At 45.1% G+C, this 19,026-nt stretch overlaps 1 protein-coding gene across 3 annotated transcripts in view; it reads left to right on the forward strand.

Annotated features, from left to right (window-relative positions):
- MDM4 (MDM4 regulator of p53) overlaps nucleotides 1-19,026 on the forward strand; it is a 207,819-nt gene that overhangs the window by 117,729 nt on the left and 71,064 nt on the right. For all 3 annotated transcript variants that reach the window (XM_077481257.1, XM_077481259.1, XM_077481258.1), the window contains one exon: nucleotides 7,182-7,231. In XM_077481257.1, coding sequence (XP_077337383.1) covers nucleotides 7,182-7,231 — 50 coding nt within the window. The remainder of the gene's footprint in view (nucleotides 1-7,181; nucleotides 7,232-19,026) is intronic.

Here is a 19,026-nt window from a genome sequence, read left to right on the forward strand (position 1 = left end):
TCGGGAGCGATCGCGAGGGGGTGGCCATGAATGAATGGCCGTCCCCTCGTCCGGGATCGCTCCCGAACGAATACCGACCGCCGCAGGCACCGGGCGGGGGCCCGATCGGGCCCCCGACCCGCGGGCAGGCAAGGACGTACATGTAAGCCCTTATGCCTGCCCGTGCCATTCTGTCGACGTACATCGTCGTGTGGCGGTCGGCAAGTGGTTAAAAGAAATCCAATAAAATCAAATTTTGTCATACATTTAAGCCAAAATTTATTCTGCTACATGTTTTTGGTAAAAAAAAATTCTGTTACGTGTATAATAATTGGTTTGTGTGATCAGACATATGTACGCAAATGATCATGTACATATGTGTGCAGATAATCATTGGAACATGTGATTTTAGTGGGACATATGTGGGGGACATGTGTTTTTTTTTTATTTAGGGACATGTCTTTTTATTATTTGGGGACATGTGTGATGACGTGTATTGTGGTGACGTGTTTACACTGTAGGTTTATACTAGACTAGTGATCAGTGAGTAAATAGCTGTAAAAACAGCTCATACTCACTGATCACCAGCCAGCTGCAGCTATCTGCTCTCCTCTCCTCAGCGACGACTTCCGTGTGAGGAGAGCCGATTGCCTAGCAACCGGCTGTTTACATCACATGACGGCCGTGATTGGACGTGGCCGTTATGTGATCAGGAGGGCCAATCACAGAGCCCTCCTGCCGATCTGAGATGCGCCGTGTCCGGGTGACACAAGCGCATTGGGATCGCGCCGCTGCATGGGATCCCCCTCCTTCTGACAGACGTTCCTGAATGTCCAGTCAGAAGGAGGCGGCTCCCACCCGGCCGTATGTGTACATTGGCCTGGTGGGACGTGGTTAACAATGGCTGGCCTTTGCAGTCAACCTAGCCAATTTTGATACAGCTCAGACCGATATTGCCCATTTGATACCATAATCCAAATTATACTTATGCGTATCTTTAACGCTTTTCAGCTGCCTTAGGTGCACTCATTTAAGCCAATTAACCTACCAGCATATCTTTAGCATGTGAGAGAAAAACAGATTGCCCAAAGGACAGATGCTCAATAGGGTTTAGGTCTGGAGACTTGCTTGGCCAGTCCATCACCTTTACCCTCAGCTTCTTTAGGAAGGCAGTGATCATCTTGGAGGTGTGTTTGGGGTCGTTATGTTGAAATACTACCCTGCGGTCCAGTCTCTGAAGGGGACTGTTTGCAGGCTTTCTTGAGCATCTTTTAGAAGAGGTTTCCTTCTGGGATGACAGCCATGCAGACCAACTTGATGTAGTGTGCAGCGTATGGTCTGAGCACTGACAGGCTGACCCCCCCCAATCCCTTCAACCTCTGCAGCAATGCTGGCAGCACTCATAATGTCTTTTTCCCAAAGACAACCTCTGGATATGATGCTAAGCATGTACTTTGGTCGACCATGGCGAAGCCTGTTCTGAGTGGAATCTATCCTGTTAACTGTTGTATGGTTTTGGCCACTGTGCTGCAGCTCAGTTTCAGGGTCATAGTTACATAGTTAGTAAGGTTGAATAAAGACACCAGTTCAACCTGATCGGGTCTTGGCAATCTTGGTCATAGCAAGTTCTTTGTCATGAGGTGCTATGTTGAACTTCCACTGACCAATTTCAGAGAGGGAGAGCAATAATACTAAATTTACCACACCTGCTTCTCATTCACACCTGAGACCTTGTAACACTGAGTCACATGACACTGGGAGGGAAAATGGCTAATTGGGTACAGTTTGGACTTGGGGATATACTCCCTTTTGTTGCCAGCAGTTTAGACATGGCTATGTGTTGAGATATTTTGAGGGGACAGCAAATTTACACTCGCTACCTTATATTTCAGCATTGTAGCAAAGTGTAAGGGTCCTTTCACACGGGGCGGATCAGTTCTGATCCGCCCCGTGGATGTCCGTTTGCTCAGCGGGGATCACTCCGCCGATCCCCGCTGAGCAGGGAGATGACAGGTCTGTCTCCGCACACTGCGCAGGGACGGACCTGTCACAGCGCCGCTCTCCCCTATGGGAGATCGGATGACGACGGACCGCAGTGCCCGTCGTCATCCGATCCGATCCGCAGACGGATGGAAAAATAGCTTTTTCCTCCGTCACACTTTTTCGGATCGGAGCGGGTCGGATGTCAGCGGACATGTCACCGCTGACATCCGACGCTCCATAGAGCTCTATGGAGCACCCGTTCAGGTCCGCCTGAAAAACTGACAGGCGGGCCTGAACGGGACGTCAGTGTGAAAGGGGCCTAATTTCTTCATTGTTGTCACATGAAAAGATATAATAAAATATTTACAAAAATGTGAAGGGTGTACTCACTTCTGTGAGATGCTGTAAGCCAAACAAGCCTAGCCTGCTGGTATGTGTCTGCCCCAGAAAATGCTATGTTCACTGGCCAGGAAGTATATAAGGATAAACAAAATCACTCCCAAATCACAGGGCGCTTGAGAGTGGGAGGACAACAAATTATTGGTTTTCCTGCATGCTTTATGGTGTCTTTTTTTTCAGCTGCATCATGTGCTTGAGTTTTGATTTCAGAGCACTACTGTATATATCCTATATAACGGGGCTGCTTGCAAGCAGTGATAATGTAACATGAGGGGCTTTCCTGTACTGTCTGCGTGCTTCCTAAAACTCCTCTTATACAGCACCTGTGCAGTATAATTGTAGTACAGACGGCAAGCTCTGTGAAATGGGTGACACATATAAAAAAAAAAATGGAAATGATTTTGCTTGCTTACCATAGGTAGACTTGAATACCTTGCAATCTTGCCTTTGGATGTCAGCCATCTCCCAATTTTACTCCTGGGGCATGCATTGTATAGGCATGGTCCACCATTGTCACAACCTGGAAGACTGAGTAATGATTTGTAGTCAACAAGTGTACGTAAACAGCAAATGGCCAAAAGAGGTTGAGAGTTCAGCGGAACTGAAATACAAGAAGGATGAAAAATGCTGTGTGATGGGAGTCACTTTGGACGGGTGGGCCCGTGGAACCCAGAATCCCTTGGGGAGGTTGTCTAAGTCACCCTGTGTCTCTAATAGGGGCATATATATATATATATATATATATAGATATAGATATAGATATAGATATAGATATATATATAGATATATATATAGATATATATATAGATATTTTACACACACACACTATGGCGTGCTATATGTTGGATCATTTGGGGTGTGGCTGTATTCCATTATTCTATCGTATGTCTGCCTTGGGTATTATGGGATGTGTATGTAGATGAGCTGGGGGGGGGGGGGGGGTGTTGATTCCTCTAACAGCTCTTCCTGCTGATCAGACAGTCTACTGATGAGAAGTTTGAATATCTCTGTGTACCTGTGTTTCAGTAAAGGGTACCATGTTCAAACTTTGTAACTGAGCTAGTCTCGCCTGGTTCTTAGTTACACAGCTTGAACATGGAACTCTTTATTGAGACACAGGTACACAGATATTCAAACTTCTCATAGCACAGAACATAGCTTTTAAAACTGATAACATTTCACGGATAGTGGACATCTGCAGTGGGGACAGAAAGTATTCAGACCCCCTTACATTTTTCACTCTTTGTTATATTGCAGCCATTTGATAAAATCATTTAAGTTAATTTTTTACCTGATTAATGTACATACAGCACCCCATATTTACAGAAAAGCACAGAATTGTTGACATTTTGCAGATTTATTAACCACTGCAGCCCAGGAGGATTTGTATGGCTATAGACCAGAGCACTTTTTGCGATTCGGCACTGTATCGCTTTAACTGATAGTTGCGTGGTCGTGCGACGTGTCTCCCAAACAAAATGGACACATTTTTTCCCCACAAATAGAGCTTTCTTCGGTGGTATTTGATCACCTCTGCGGTTTTTATTTTTTACTTTTTGCTATAATATCCCCAAAAAATATATACATTTTTTTTCCCCCTCAGTTTAGGCTGACACGTATTGTGCTACATATTTTTGGTTAACTAAAAACACAATAAGTATTTATTGGTTTGCGCAAAAGTTATAGCGTTTACAAAATAGGGGATAGTTTTATGCCATTTTTTTATTATTTATTTTTTACTAGTAATGGCGGTGATCAGTGATGCTTATCCTGACTGCAACATTGTGGCTGACAGATCGGACACTTTTGGCACTATTTTGGGACTATTCACATTTTATACAGGGATCCGTGCTATTAAAAATGCACTGATTACTGTGTACATGTGACTGGCAGTGAAGGGGATAACACTAAGTGGCGCTGTAGGGGTTACGTGTGCCCTGGGGAGTGATTCTAACGGGGGGGGCTGGGCTGTTTGTGACACATCACTGATCAGCGTTCCCGATCACAGGCAGAGCAGGTCAATGACACCACTAGGCAGAAACGGGAGATGCTTGTTTACATTAGCATCTCCCTGTTCTTCCTCTGCGTGAGGCTATCGTGGGTATGCCCGTGGACATTGAGTCTGTGGCACCCGCTGTCGGACTCGCGGAGCTCGCGAGATCACCTACAATAACGTGATTTCGCAGAGCCAGCCTGCTGCAGTAAAACTGTGGCAGCTGGTCTGTAAGCAGTTAAAAAAGAAAAATGTAAATATCACATGGTCCTAAGTATTCAGACCCTTTGCTCAGTATTAAGTAGAAGCACCCTTTTGCTTTTGATATAATACAGCCATGAGTCTTTTTGGGAAAGATGCAAAAAGTTTTTCACACCTGGATTTGGGGGTTTTCTGCCATTCCTCCTTGCAGATCCTCTCCAGTTCTGTTAGGTTTGATGGTAAACGTTGGTGGACAGCCAATTTTAGGTCTCTCCAGAGATGCTCAGTTGGGTTTAAGTCAGGGCTCTGGCTGGGCCATTCAAGAATAGTCATGGAGTTGTTGTGAAGCCACTCCTCCGTTATTTTAACTGTGTGCTTAGGATCATTGTCTTGTTGGAAGGTAAACCTTCAGCCCTGTCTGAGGTCCTGAGCACTCTGGAGAAGCTTTTTGTCCAGAATATCCCTGTACTTGGCTGCGTTCCTCTTTCCCTTGATTGCAACCAGTCGTCCTGTCCCTGCAGCTGCAAAACACCCCCACAGCATGATGCTGCCACCCCCATGCTTCACTGTTGGGACTGTATTGGACAGGTGATGAGCAGTGCCTGGTTTTCTCCAAACATACTGCTTAGAATTAAGGCCAAAAAGTTCTGTCTTGGTATCCTTAGACCAGAGAATTTTATTTCTCTCCATCTTGGAATCCTTCAGGTGTTTGCTTTAAAAAAAAAAAAAAAAACTCCATGTGGGCTTTCATGTGCCTTGCACTCAGGAGAGGCTTCCGTCTGGCCACTCTGCTATAAAGCCCTGATTGGTGGAAGGCTGCTGTGATAGTTGACTTTCTACACCTTTCTCCCATCGCCGGACTGCATCTCTGGAGCTCAGCCACAGTGATCTTTTGGGTTCTTCTTTACCTCTCACCAAGGCTTTTCTCCCCTGATAACTCAGTTTAACCGGACGGCCAGCTCTAGGAAGGGTTCTGGTCATTCCAAACATCTTCCATTTAAGGATTATGGGGGCCACTGTGCTCTTAGGAACCTTAAAGCTGGGTTCCACCCTAAAGTGGAACTTGCGCTCATCGAAACCCTCTCCCCCTCCGGTGTCAGTCGGCACCTTTCAGGGGGGAGGGGGGTGCAGATACCTGTCTAAGACAGGTATTTGCACCCACTTCCGGGCATTGACTCCCACGGGAGTCTATGCAGTTTCCTGTCCCGGTGCTCTGTCTGCTGGGACTCACACCGGTCCCAGAGACAGCGCTGACCATTCTTATTGAGCTGCGTGACTCGCGCATGTGCATTAGGGAACCAGGAAGTGAAGCCGCAACGCTTCACTTCCTGATTCCCTCACCTAGAACGGTGGCAGCAGCCGAGAGCCGAGCGATCTATCAGTCTCAGCTGCCGACATCGCTGGACCCTGGGACAGGCCAGTATCCATTTATTAAAAGTCAGCAGCTGTAGTATTTATAGCTGCTGGCTTTTAATGTCTTTCTTTTGTATGTGGAATCCCTCTTTAAGTGCAGTAGAAATGTTTTGTAACCTTTGCCAGATCTTGCCACAATTCTGACTTTGAGCTTTTAAGGCAGTTCCTTTTGAGCTCATGATTCTCGTTTGCTCTGACATGCACTGTGAGCTGTAAGATCTCGTATAGACAGGTTTGTGGCTTTACTAATCAAGTCCAATCAGTGTAATCAAACACAGCTGGACTCAAATCAAGGTGTAGAACCATCTCAAGGATGATCAAAAGAAATGGACAGCACCTGAGTTAGGCTGCATTCACACCTGAGCGTAGCGTTTTTCAAGCGTTTTTTACCACGATTCGCAACGGTTTTTACCGCGATTTGCCGCGAATTTGTGCAGGGCAAAAGGTCACCAATGTTAAAAGAAGAAAAACGCCCAAATCAGCCCGATTCGTCTGACAAAAAAGGGTCCGGAACTTGTTTGAGCTTCAGGCGTAGGGCTTCAGGCGACTTGGAGTAGAGATGTGAACCATCTCCATTGAGAATAATGGATTTTTTCCCCTCCAGCGTTTTGTAGCTTCAGGCGTCAAGCTACAAAACGTTCAGGTGTGAATGGGGTCTTAAATATGAGTGTCACAGCAAAGGGTCTGAATACTTGGGACCATGTGATATTTCAGTTTTTCTTTTTTAATCTACAAAAATGTCAACAATTCTGTGTTTGTTTTTTTGCCAACATGGGGTGCTGTGTGTACATTGAGGAAATAAAATTAACTTAAATGATTTTTAGCAGATGGCTGCAATATAACAATGAGTGAAAATTAAGGGGGTCTGAATACTTTCTGTCCCCACTGTATGTCCTTTTACTTACAATGTCCAAATGAAGCATAGTGGGATCTTATGAAAGGTATAAAAGTTTATGCTTCTGTGGATAGAAGTTATGCGAGTTTACTTTTCTCTGTCTGAATGCATAGTTCTGCATAGGGCATACATTGCTTACTTCAAATTCTTGTCGAGAACACAACCACAGAATAATTACATTTGGTCCTATCCAGTATTTTTATTGTATGCGATAATAGGAGCATAATCTTTTGAAACATGATCACTCTACTGAACTATAAAGCAATAAGACATTTCTTGAGTAACTTTCCTTTTTAATTTTTATTTTGTCTTTTGCAGTCCTTTGTATGAAATGTTGAAGACGAACTTGTATAGAGTGTCTTACACAGGTAAATCTCTCTGATACTTCTCATAATAGAACACATTTTATTAATATTTTCAACCCTGTTTCATTTGTGAGCTACAAACTAAAAATGTGTTTTTTTTTTTTTGTTTTTTAAATGTTTTTGTCTGGAAATTCTATCCATTTCTTCATATGGGTAAAAATGTTCAGCTTTTATTAAGTTACAAAGAATGTGAATTGATATTAAAGGTTTTAAGGGGGCAGCTTATGTATTTCACTAAAGTTTTCTTTATTTTTTGCAAATACCACTCTAGAGTCTTAAGATTCTTCCTAATGCTGAATTGACCAGTACTTGAGGTGTGGGTGGCCCTGTAGGCACCAGCTGAAGAGTGACTGCATCCAGTCAGATGAAGTCATTGCTTAGGTATTCAGACAGCTGCGGGTTGCGGCTCACTATAATAGCGAGAGGGGAAGATTTTTCCAGTTGCACAGATTTTGGCATACATGGAGAAATCAAGTGCCTTCTCTCGTTCAGCCTGTGGGGCTGAAGAAAAAAAATGCGTAACTAACCTAAGATTTTTATCAGGGCATTCAAAATAAACAAGTCCCTTTTTAAAGCGGAGGTCCACCCTAAAGTGGACCTTCCGCTCATTGGAACCCTCCCCCCCTCCGGCGCCACAATTGGCACCTTTCAGGGGGGAGGGGGGTGCAGGCACCTGTACAGTACAGGTATCTGCACCCACTTCCGGCGTAGATTCTGCAGAAAGTACGCCCCTTTCCGAAGGTCCACCGCTGCCTGCTGGGAAACACACGGATCCCAGAGACAGCGGGGACCATCCTTATTGCGCAGCGCGACACGCGCATGCGCAGTAGGGAACCGGGAAATGAAGCCGAAAGGCTCCACTTCCTGATTCCCATACCCAAGATGGCGGCGGCAGCACCCAAGAGACGATCGAGAGATCGGCTTCGGGTGCCGACATCGCGGGCGCGCTGGTCGGTTAACTGCCATTATTTTAAAAGTCAGCAGCTGCAGTATTTGTAGCTGCTGGCTTTTAAAAAAACAAATGGCGGACTCCCGCTTTAATTGTTTAAAGTAATGGGATTTTGGTGCCGCTATGGTTTGAAGCATCCATGTTTGTGGTTGCCCAAGTAAAAATGCTATGGATTTTAACGTGAATGTACTTGTAAAGTTAATGTTTGTTTTTTCTTTAATCGTACATCACAGGACACAGAGCCATAGTAATTACTATGTGGATTATAGTCCACTTTTAGGTACTGGACACGGCACACTCTAAACAGGTAGTTGCCTCCCTATATAGCCCCTCCCATTACTGGGAGCATCTCAGTTTTTTTTGCCAGTGTCTAAGGTGTGAAGATGTGCTGTTCTCCTCTGGAGCAATCCTTGCTGGGGCTAGCTATGCAGCCGGATCCATTCAAAGTGTCTTTTAGGCCAAATTGAATGGTATCCGAGCTTCTTGTCCAAAGAAACAAGGTCTTTGCTTGTAAACACTTCTCTTTTTAGAGAGCTGGACCCCGGAATCCAGTACTTTTGGTATTAAGACCATAAAGTTTTACTGGCGGGGTGCTATTACAGGTCCAGGATTGTGGGTTCCCCAAGGGTCCTCCCGATTCTTGAAGGTTTGTTAATGGAATCCACCGTGAAGGGTGACGATGAAGTCTGTTGGTTTTACCACAGAAAACTCTGCGGCGGGAAAGGTAAGTTGAGTTTTCTAAGGAATTTTTACATTTTCTTATAAAATGTCTCCTTTAAAGTAAATGTCATGCCTAACTGCCACCACTGGGGGCTGTATGGAGCACGTACCTTCTCATGCTTTGCTCAGATATCAAGCTGTGTTACAGAAGCAGCAGACTTTTTTCGTCCGACTAGCAGGCAGACCCTCCGGTAAGTTTGGGGAGTTTTGCTTCCTCTAGACACCCTCCCCTGGGCTGAACTCTAACCCTCTTCATGAGGCTGAGTTTAAGGGAGGACTGAAAACAATCAGTTTTTTCACTGCCCCTACTCGGCTGTGGCTTCCAGGTCTCCTCCATGAATCCCTCACTCACAAGCCGATCCCGTCTGATCGGAGGCCCACACTTACACGGGGAAAACTTTTTTTTTTTTTTTAAGAGAAAAGGGGGAGGCGATGCGAGGTGGGGTGGCGGGGCTTAGCGTGGTGTTGGCGTCCTCCAACGCCGGATTGTGTTTAAATAAAACAAAAAATCCATTTGTGCTGGCTGCAAAATTGTCAGAGACATAAGAGCAAAGAGGAGCGTGAAAGAGGTTTTGGTGACACAGGCATTTCCTGTTTGACACATTTACTGTTTGCATCAGGCTGAGCATTAGTGGCAGTGGCTGGACTATTGCTCAAGCAGTGGATGCGATTTCTTCTGGTAGTACATCTGCTTTGTGCATGGGGCTAAAGTCAGAAGGGGGGGTTGAAACACCCCCAAAAAAGAGCTAAAGGGTTCTCCCCCAAGCTCTGGAAAGCTTACTCTTTTCTACAAATGGCATCCTCCCCTGAGAGGGTGGTTGGTCCAGAGTGAGTATCGGGGCCACAAAATGTTTGCAACTGTTTTCAACACAGCAGCCCCTGTTTATTTTACTAAAAAGATATTTTTTCCTCCAGCCATGATAGGTTTAAAAAAAAAAAAGGTTTAGCGACTTTAATCGCATCCCAGTATGGGTCATAATGCGACAGGTTCTCTTCCATTGCTCTGGACCATCAAACTGAGGAACTCGGGGTGGGAGAAGACGAATTCCCTCTTCTGAGGTGTCTTATGCGGGAGGATCAGCTGTTTCAATCTTAAGATTGATGGTGCAATTTCTTGATGAATGATCGCTTCTCAATTGTGTACCCTTAATTGAGTGTTTGGGTTCGCTAAAGCCTCCTCGAGCTGTGCATGCCTTTTTCTGTCAGTTTATTGTTGGAAAAGCTTTTTTGCATCTGAGAGGATCACCCAGATAAGCATTATTTTCCCTCCTAAAAAGTTTTCACACTTTATCCTATAGTGGATTAAATTCACTAAGTCGGGTATAACAGCAATTAATGCTGTTATCTCCTCTGTGAATAAGAGTTTCACTGTCCAGCAGACAATGCTAAAATGCTTAGGGATCCAACGATGTCTGAAATTGAGGGAACAATTCATGAGCCAACAAATATGTCGTCTCATGACTTGTTCCCTCAATTTCAGACGCAACTTTACAGTGATATTTCCAATCAGATACCCCTGAAGAATAGTGCAACTCTAAACGCGTTGGATACTCTCCGTACACGTGTCTCATATGTCTAGCGGAGTGTAACAATTGTGAACCTCTCATATTGTATTGCATGCTTGTCCTATTATTCATCCTGTAGATATATTTTGTGTGTAACTATGTCTGTACACTTGTTTTTGATACCTACACGCTTCTATTTTTGCTTGAATAAAACATACGCATTACTATTATCCTAAAGTAGAATTTTTCCCTTTTGAAATTCCCATTTTCTCAGATTTAGCTGGTCGAAGCAAGATGAATTCTTCTATTCAACTTTGCATGAGGTGGTTGGGAAAGATGGTGGCTTCATTCGAGGCCGTTCCTTATGCTCAGTTTCATTTGAGACTGCTGCAAAACATTATTCTGTAGAGCTTGAACCCTTTGTTCCAAGCCGAGATTCCCAATGTGTCTGACTCCAAAGCTTACGACCATATAACCCTGAAAGTGCCCGATCTTGGAGGCTAAGCGGGGTCGGGCCTGGTTAGCATCCGGATGGACCACCTGGAAATGCCTGGTACTGTAGGCTGGGTACGCTGGAGCCTCAGGTTATGGTTAATATCCAAAAATCTGGGGGAAAATCCATCAGTTACAACGGAAGTGGCCCAGATCAGAAATGACCTTGCCCATTATCCTAGAAATTCAGGCAGAGCACTTGGTTCTGAGGGCCTGAACGTTCAGTTTAAGGTATTGTCCTGCCAGGATTCAATCCGACTATGCCACAGCAATGGCCTATATTACTCACCAAGGGGGCACAAGAAGTTGTGTGGCCCAGAGAAATGTGAGTCATATCCTAACTTGGGCAGAAAACAATGTACTTTGCCTATCTGCGGTCTTCATTCTAGGAATAGGTGGACTACGTGAGTCGTCAGCAGTTGTTCCCGGGAAAATGGTTACTTTACCCCAATATCTTCCTGTCAGTATGTCAAAGATGGGGGATCCCCGACATAGATATGTTAACGTCCAGGTCCAACTTAGAAATTGACAACTTTGTGTCAAAAACAAAGGATCCACTAGCATGCGGAACAGATGCCTTGCTATTCCCGTGGAATCGGTTCTCACTGATTTATGTATTCCCTCCTATTCTGCCTGTGTCCACGACTTCTTCGCAGGATCAAGCAGGAAGGGATGTCGGTGATTCTTGTGGTCTCCAGCAGGGCCCAGGAAATCTTAGTATGCAGGGATCGTAAAGATGACAGTAGGGGACCCATAGACACTACCGCCACGGCCAGACCTTCTTTTGCAAGGTCCTGTTTTCCATCCTACTTTACAAATGCAAAATGTAACGGTTTGGCTATTGAGACCCACACTCTGAAGAAACGTGGCCTGTCAGGTTCAGTGGTTTCTATCTTGATTAATGCAAGGGAGCCGGCCTCCATAATTATATTTTATGGAGTCTGGGAAGCATATGTCTCCTGATGTGAAACCAGGGGTTGCACCCCAGGAAATAGGTCCAAGGTAGAATCCTTAACTTTCTGCAGATGGGGTGAGACATAAAGCTGGCCTTGAGTGCTTTCTAATGACAGGTCTTGGCCTTATCGGTGTTATTTCAACAACCACTTGCTTCGCTTTCTTTGATTCGTAACTTTATTCAGGGTTAACACTGCTTAATCCCCAGTTAGGTCACCACTGAACCCTTGGGACTTTAATTTTAGTTTTTGGCGGCATTACATAACATTTGGACCGATACAACATATTCCCTTTTTCCTTTTTTTTGACAAGGAAACTATTTTTTCTGGTAGCCATATCTGCTGCAAGAAGGGTATCATAATTGGCTGCTTTTTCTTTTAAAGAGCCGTATTATTATTGTTCACAAGGATAAAGTAGTATGGCGTCCTCATCCTAACTTTTTACCAAAGGTAGTATCAGGTTTTTATCTAAAGCAGGATGTTATTCTATCTAAAAAAATTTTCCAGAACCCTGTTCTCTGCAAGAAAAATCACTACGTTCTCTTGATGTGGCGAGAGCAGTCTACTTAAAGACTACTGCTCAGATTCAGAAAACTGATGTTTTGTTCCTATTGCCTGAAGGTCCTAAAAGGGGACAGGCAGCATGGAAATCCTACTATTCTAAATGGTTTTGACAAGTTCTAGCTTATGGTTTAAAGAGGTAGTTTCTACCCTCTCAAATCAAAACGCACTCCTCTAGGGCTATTAGTGCTTCGTGGGCAGTGCACCACCAAGCCTCCATGGCTCAAATCTGCAAGTCCGCAACTCGGTCTTCAATCCATACATTTACCAGAGTCTATCAGGTGGATGTAAAAAGACACGAGGATGACACCTTTGGGTGTAGTATACTGCAGGTAGCAGTATAAGTCCTCTGATCTCATGGTGCCCTAAGTTTGTTGTCTACCTCCCCTCAGTTGGCATTGCTCTGGGACATTCCACAGGAATTATTATGGTTCTGTGTCCCGTGATGTACGATTAAAGAAAATAGGATTTTTATAACAGCTTACCTGTAAAATCCTTTTCTTTTGAAGTATATCATGGGACACAGGGGTCCTGCCCCTCTTTCTAGTATACATGTGTATTGCTTTGCTACCAAACTGAGATGCTCCCGGTAATGGGATGGGGTTATATAGGGAGGTAACATCCTGTTTAAGGTGTGCCAGTGTCCAGTACCTGAAGGTGGACTATAACCCACATAGTAATTACTAATGGCTCTGTGTCCCGTGGATGTACTTAAAAAGAAAATTATTTTGCAGGTAAGCTTATATAAAAATCCTATTTTTCAATAAATGTCACATGTCAATGTGCAATGTAATGGTTTCGCACAGTGCAGCCCCTATCCTCATCTTGACAGAGCTCCAGCCCCCCCAACCAAAAAATTTATTCAGCAGCTGCAAATACTGTAGCGGCTGACTTTTAATAGCACCCTTACCTGTCCAGGGATCTCATGATGACGTATCTCAGGTGCTGCTGCCGTCCGCATTCCTTTTAAGGGAAACCAGCAGTGACACCTCATAGCCAGTTCCCTACTGCACATGTGCGCTGTGGTTTGTGAGTGGCCTGGCAGCAGGGGAAGGAGGGGTGCTGGACTTCCAAGGGAACTCAGTGCATCGAGGTCATCCGGAAGTGGGAACAGGTACCTTTCAACCCCCGAAAGGTGCCAAATGTGGCAGTGGAGGGTGGAGGGAGCAAACATGTAGACCTTCCCCTTTTGGTTGGAGCTCCGCTTTAAGTGCTTTTTTGAGCCTATGAGGAATAGCTCCTATATCACTGGATTGAGATTGGGCTCACGTAAGTATTTAGGGGGGCAGCTGCTGCAACACAGTTTACCGTAATGCATAGAATGCATTTAACCACTTCGCGCCGAGAGGTCGTCCAGGGACATCCGTGACTTTGCGGGGGCTATGTCTGAATAATGCACGCAGCTACAGACATCATTCAGATATCGGCTTTTTCAGCCGGCAATTCCCTACACCATAAGAACAATCATAGCGGCTATTCAGCCGCTTGATCGTTCTTACGGGTGGCGGGAGGTAACTCCTCCCGCCGCCCTCCGGTGCTTCTACTAACTCACCACTTCAATCGGTGAGTTGGAGACAGGATCCACTGGCCCCACATGTCCACCATAGAGATTTCCGGTGGACCAGATGGTTGCCAGAGTCTCTATGATCGTTCGGAGGCCATGCGTGATGTTATGTCACCCATGGCCTCTGCATTCAAAAAAAGGGAAGCCTTGATTTTTTTGTTTTTTTTGTTGTTGCTTTTTAGGCTTCCCAGCCTAGAGGTGAGCTATGGGGTCTTATTGACCCTATATCTCACAGTAAACAGGACCAATCGTGCCATATTCCTAGTAAAAGGGATGTTTACATTCATGACATGTACCGGTAATCGTAATAAGTGATCATTATTTTAATTTTTTTTCTTTAGTGTCAAACTAAAAAAAGAAAAGTCAAATTAACAATAAAAAAATTTAAAGCGCCCCTGTTCCCGTGAGCTCGCACGCAGAAGCGAACACATACGTATGCCCCACCCAAATATGAAAACGGTGTTCAAACCACACATGTGAGGTATCGCCTTGAACATTTGAGCAAGAGAAATAATTCTAGCCTTAGAAGACCTCTTTAACGCAAAACATGTAACCAGTAAAAAAAAAATTGAAATCAACTTCCAAGAAGTCTTTCTTCATGTCTCAGTTTTTCAGTCACCAGCATTTTTTCTAGTTTGCTGTGAGAGACCATCATTACCAATTTGTGGCGCTTCTTTTCAGCTGCGCCTCTCCTTTTTCATTATTTACAAAGATCTTACAAAGTTTTTTGCGCTTCTTCATCTCAAGGGTATCCCAGTTGTCGCTTATTTTTATAATCTTCTCTTGCGAGCAGGCTCCTGCTAGAAAAAGGAGGAGTTAATGGACTTTAAAGGTAACCATTATGAGCCCAAGTTGGGAAAAAGTGATTATAAATGTATAAAATTCACATTTTATTTAGGACAAATATAAAAATCATCATTAAAACATTTGCATGTTTCAAAGTATGTGCATACGCTCAAACTAGGGATGCACCGAAATTTCGGCCGCCGAAATATATCGGCCGAAAATGCCCTTTTTGGAAATTTGCTGAAAGAGAAAAACGGCCGATAATGGAGCCGAAAATGGGGCGTGGTCTGGGTGGGGGCGGGTCTCCGCCCCCTGGTGCCGCCCATCATGGGGGGTGTATAGTGCAGGAGAGCCGCCTCCGCCGCCGGTCTGATCACAGCGCAGGGAACATCACAGATTTAATTTCAATAGCTGTGTGTTCCCGGCCGCGTGCCGTCACACACAGCCCCTCCCCCTTGTCCGGGCACTTTGATAGACAGATCACCCGCAGGATTGGACGGGTGATCTGTCTATCAAAGTACCCGGACAAGGGGGAGGGGCTGTGATGTTCCCGGTGCTGTGATCAAACAGGCGGCGGAGGCGGCTCTCTTCCCTGCACAGGCTGCAAAATGTGACACAGGCACACTGGCTGCAAAATGGGACACACTGGCCTGCAATGGGGGCACTGGCCTGCAATGGGGGACGCCTCCTGTACCACGTCCTCTGTCTCTGACCATCTCCTGTACCACGTCCCCAGTCTCTGACCATCTCCTGTACCACGTCCCCTGTCTCTGACCATCTCCTGTACCACGTCCCCTGTCTCTGACCATCTCCTGTACCACGTCCCCTGTCTCTGACCATCTCCTGTACCACGTCCCCTGTCTCTGACCATCTCCTGTACCACGTCCCCTGTCTCTGACCATCTCCTGTACCACGTCCCCTGTCTCTGACCATCTCCTGTACCACGTCCCCTGTCTCTGACCATCTCCTGTACCACGTCCCCTGTCTCTGACCATCTCCTGTACCACGTCCCCTGTCTCTGACCATCTCCTGTACCACGTCCCCTGTCTCTGACCATCTCCTGTACCACGTCCCCTGTCTCTGACCATCTCCTGTACCACGTCCCCTGTCTCTGACCATCTCCTGTACCACGTCCCCTGTCTCTGACCATCTCCTGTACCACGTCCCCTGTCTCTGACCACCTCCTGTACCATGTCTCCAGTCTCTGACCATCTCCTGTATAAAAAAAAATTTTTTTAAATAGGTTTCGGTTTCGGTTTTCGGCCTAGTGTATTTTTCATTTTCGGTATCGGTTTCGGCACCAAAAGACCCATTCGGACAGATAAGTGTTATAATATTACGAGTCAGCAGCTACAGTTTTTGTAGCTGCTGACTTTTCATTTTTTCTGCAGTAGCCTGCAGCTAATCTTTAACTTTATTGTTTTCACAATGTGGCTGACAAATGTGAAGGTACATTTTTGGTAATGAATGTTCTTTATGGCAGAATCAGGGGTCTAATGCTGTTGCCTGTCCAAAGACAGTCAGATTCTGACTGCTTTGGAACTGTTAGTGCTCAGAGCAAAGTGCTTCCAAGTTCAGGCATTGGATTACTGGATTACTGGATTACTTGCCATTACTTGGCATTCTGAATCATTTATTTTTTTAGATGTTTTCGGCTCCAAGGAGTTTAAGGTAAACCTGGGAGATATGGGGAAAGGAGTCCAGAGAAATTGGGATGCACCATGCATAAAGTGTATGTCTGTAAAATAAATAAAGTACATCTCTGAAATATATTCACATCCCCCATATTTTATCCCACCAATGGTACACATATCTATATGGCCTCACTGAACTGAGCTCTTTTCCATGGGGCCGCATGTTTTACAGTCATTGGGCTGGGAGCACACTTCACAGCTTGCTCCCAGCACACAGACCAGGAGCTCTGGGTCCTTTACGAACGATCGGGGGGTCCAGAGCGCTTAGTTCTGGGTCAGCTGATCTCTGTGATGGCCTCTGATTGACTATCACAGTGATGAGTCAGTGTGCAGCCTGCCCCTGTGTTTTATTTCTCTCTGAATGGAGGAAGAGATGCCCTCTCGCTTTTTCTCTTTCTCTTTCAGGGAGAAAGAAACGTGTGTATAAAAATTGCCAGATCAAGGTTTGATCTAGATTAGTGTTTGGGTCAGGGTCAAAGCTTATGGTCAGTCTTATGGGTGAGTGGTGGTACGGTTGGTCTCAGCAGGCATTGTCTTGACAATTTTATGAATATGAAGTATTAACAACATATCCTAAATATATTTTATTCTATATTTAGCGATTTGTATCGTGTTACTTTAATATATTCCCTGAGGAAGCCCACAGTGGTCTAACATGTTGGAATAAATCCATACCATCTACACAAGATATCTTCCTCTTTCTTATTGTATATCATGGGACACAGAACCATAGTAGTTACTATGTGGGTTATATACCACCTTCAGTTGATGGACACTTGCACGCCCTAAGACAAAAAGTGCACTCCCTATATAACCCCTCCCACTAATGGAAGTAACTCTGTTTTTTCATTTGTCACAAGTAAAGATGTGCTGTGCCACTGCAGCAAGTCTTTTTGGCCAAATCGAATGGTACTCGGCCCTCGTATTCAAAGAAACTAGGTCTTGTCTGTAACGCTTCTCTTTTTAAAGAGCTGGACTCTGGGATACGGTACTTTTTGGTAATAAGGCCATAAAGTTTTACTGGCGGGATGCTATTACAGGTCCAGGATAGTGGGTTTCCCCGTGGATTCTCAGCTCCTTAAGGTTTAATGGAACCCACCGTGAAGGGTGAAGGTTGGGTCTGTTGGTTTACCACAGAAAACCCTGCGGCACGAAAGTAAGTAGCGTTTTCTAAGAAATTTTTTTAAATGTTCTTATGAATGTCTACTTTAAATTTGTAATTGTTGTCACCACTGAGGGCTGTATTGAGCACTTACGTCTCGTGCTTCTCAGAAAGCCACAATGTGATCCAGGAAGCAGAAGACCCTCCTCCTCCAGCCAGGAGCAAAACGTCCAGTAAGCCAGGGGGGGGGGGGGGTATCCCTCTCGCCACCAGATGCCCCATGTGCAGTTTTTTTCCCCTTATCCTCGGGCGAGGGGGGGGGGGGGCTTGGCGGAGAGCACACGAACAGATGCTGCTTGGTGGTTTCCAGCTCCCTCTCGCCTTTCCTTCCTGGGATCCCCATAGGATCAGGGGTGCAGGAAAAGCAAATTTTTAAAGGGTACAGGGGAAGGGCTGTAGACGGGGGGCGGGGCTTAGCTCTGAACTGGCATCCTCCAACATTCAGCGTGGGAAGTGAGGATTTAAAGGGCACCATTTGTGCTGTTTCAGGCTGCTGGAGGGACACAAGAGCAAAGGTGGGTTTTGGTGTCACGGGCATTCCTTTTTGACACATTTACAACAGGCTGAGCATTAATAGCAGCGATAGAGCTGGACTATTGCTCATGCAGTGGATTCAATCCTTCTGATAGTACCTCCGCTCATAGCTGATGCACAAAGCAGAAGGGGGTTAAAAAAACACTCAAAAGGGGCTCTATTAAGACTACTATAGTCGCATGGCAGCTTAGAACCATCTCAAAAAAGATGGCATCCTCCCCTGAGAGTGATATGGCTAATCGGTGTGAGCCATCAGGAGGGGCAAGTGTTACAGCTATGTATATTACCCAGGATGTTTTTTCTTCAACCATTTTATTCAAAAAATGTATGCTTTATTTGCATTCCAGACTGGGGCTAAACGTGGCAGGTCCCTATTCATTGCTCAGGACCCTCATTCTGAGGAACAAGGAGCAAGAGAGGAAGATTTGCCTTCTAAGGACCAGGAAGAGGCTAATGTCTCTCCTTGTGAAGAACCTGATCCTGAGATAACGGGTTCACATGAAAGATTGCTGGTACAATCTCTCACTGGGTTGGTCCGCTCTACGTTTTTACTGCCAGCAGCGCAGTCAGTCAATGAGCCCACTTCTGGTTTGGGTTCACTAAAGCCTCCCCAATCTGATCATTCTTTTCCTATCTATTCATGGCTAAGGAAGCTTATGTATTCTGAATTGGAGCACCCAGGTAAACAATTTTTCCTTCCAAAAAATGTTTCAATACTTTATCCTATGGAGGAAGACTTGTCCAGTTGGCAATGCTCATGATAAAGCATTCACCAGATAAGAAATCTGAGTTTCTTTTTAAGAACTATATTTCACTCGCAGGTTCAGTTGTTCAACCTGCGCTGTCAGCGATCGGAGTATCTCAGTCCTTAAAGGACC

Source organism: Lithobates pipiens, unplaced genomic scaffold, assembly GCF_037356315.1.
Source record: "Lithobates pipiens isolate NorthernLeopardFrog02 unplaced genomic scaffold, aLitPip1_a1.2 Scaffold_16, whole genome shotgun sequence".
NCBI lineage: Eukaryota > Metazoa > Chordata > Amphibia > Anura > Ranidae > Lithobates > Lithobates pipiens.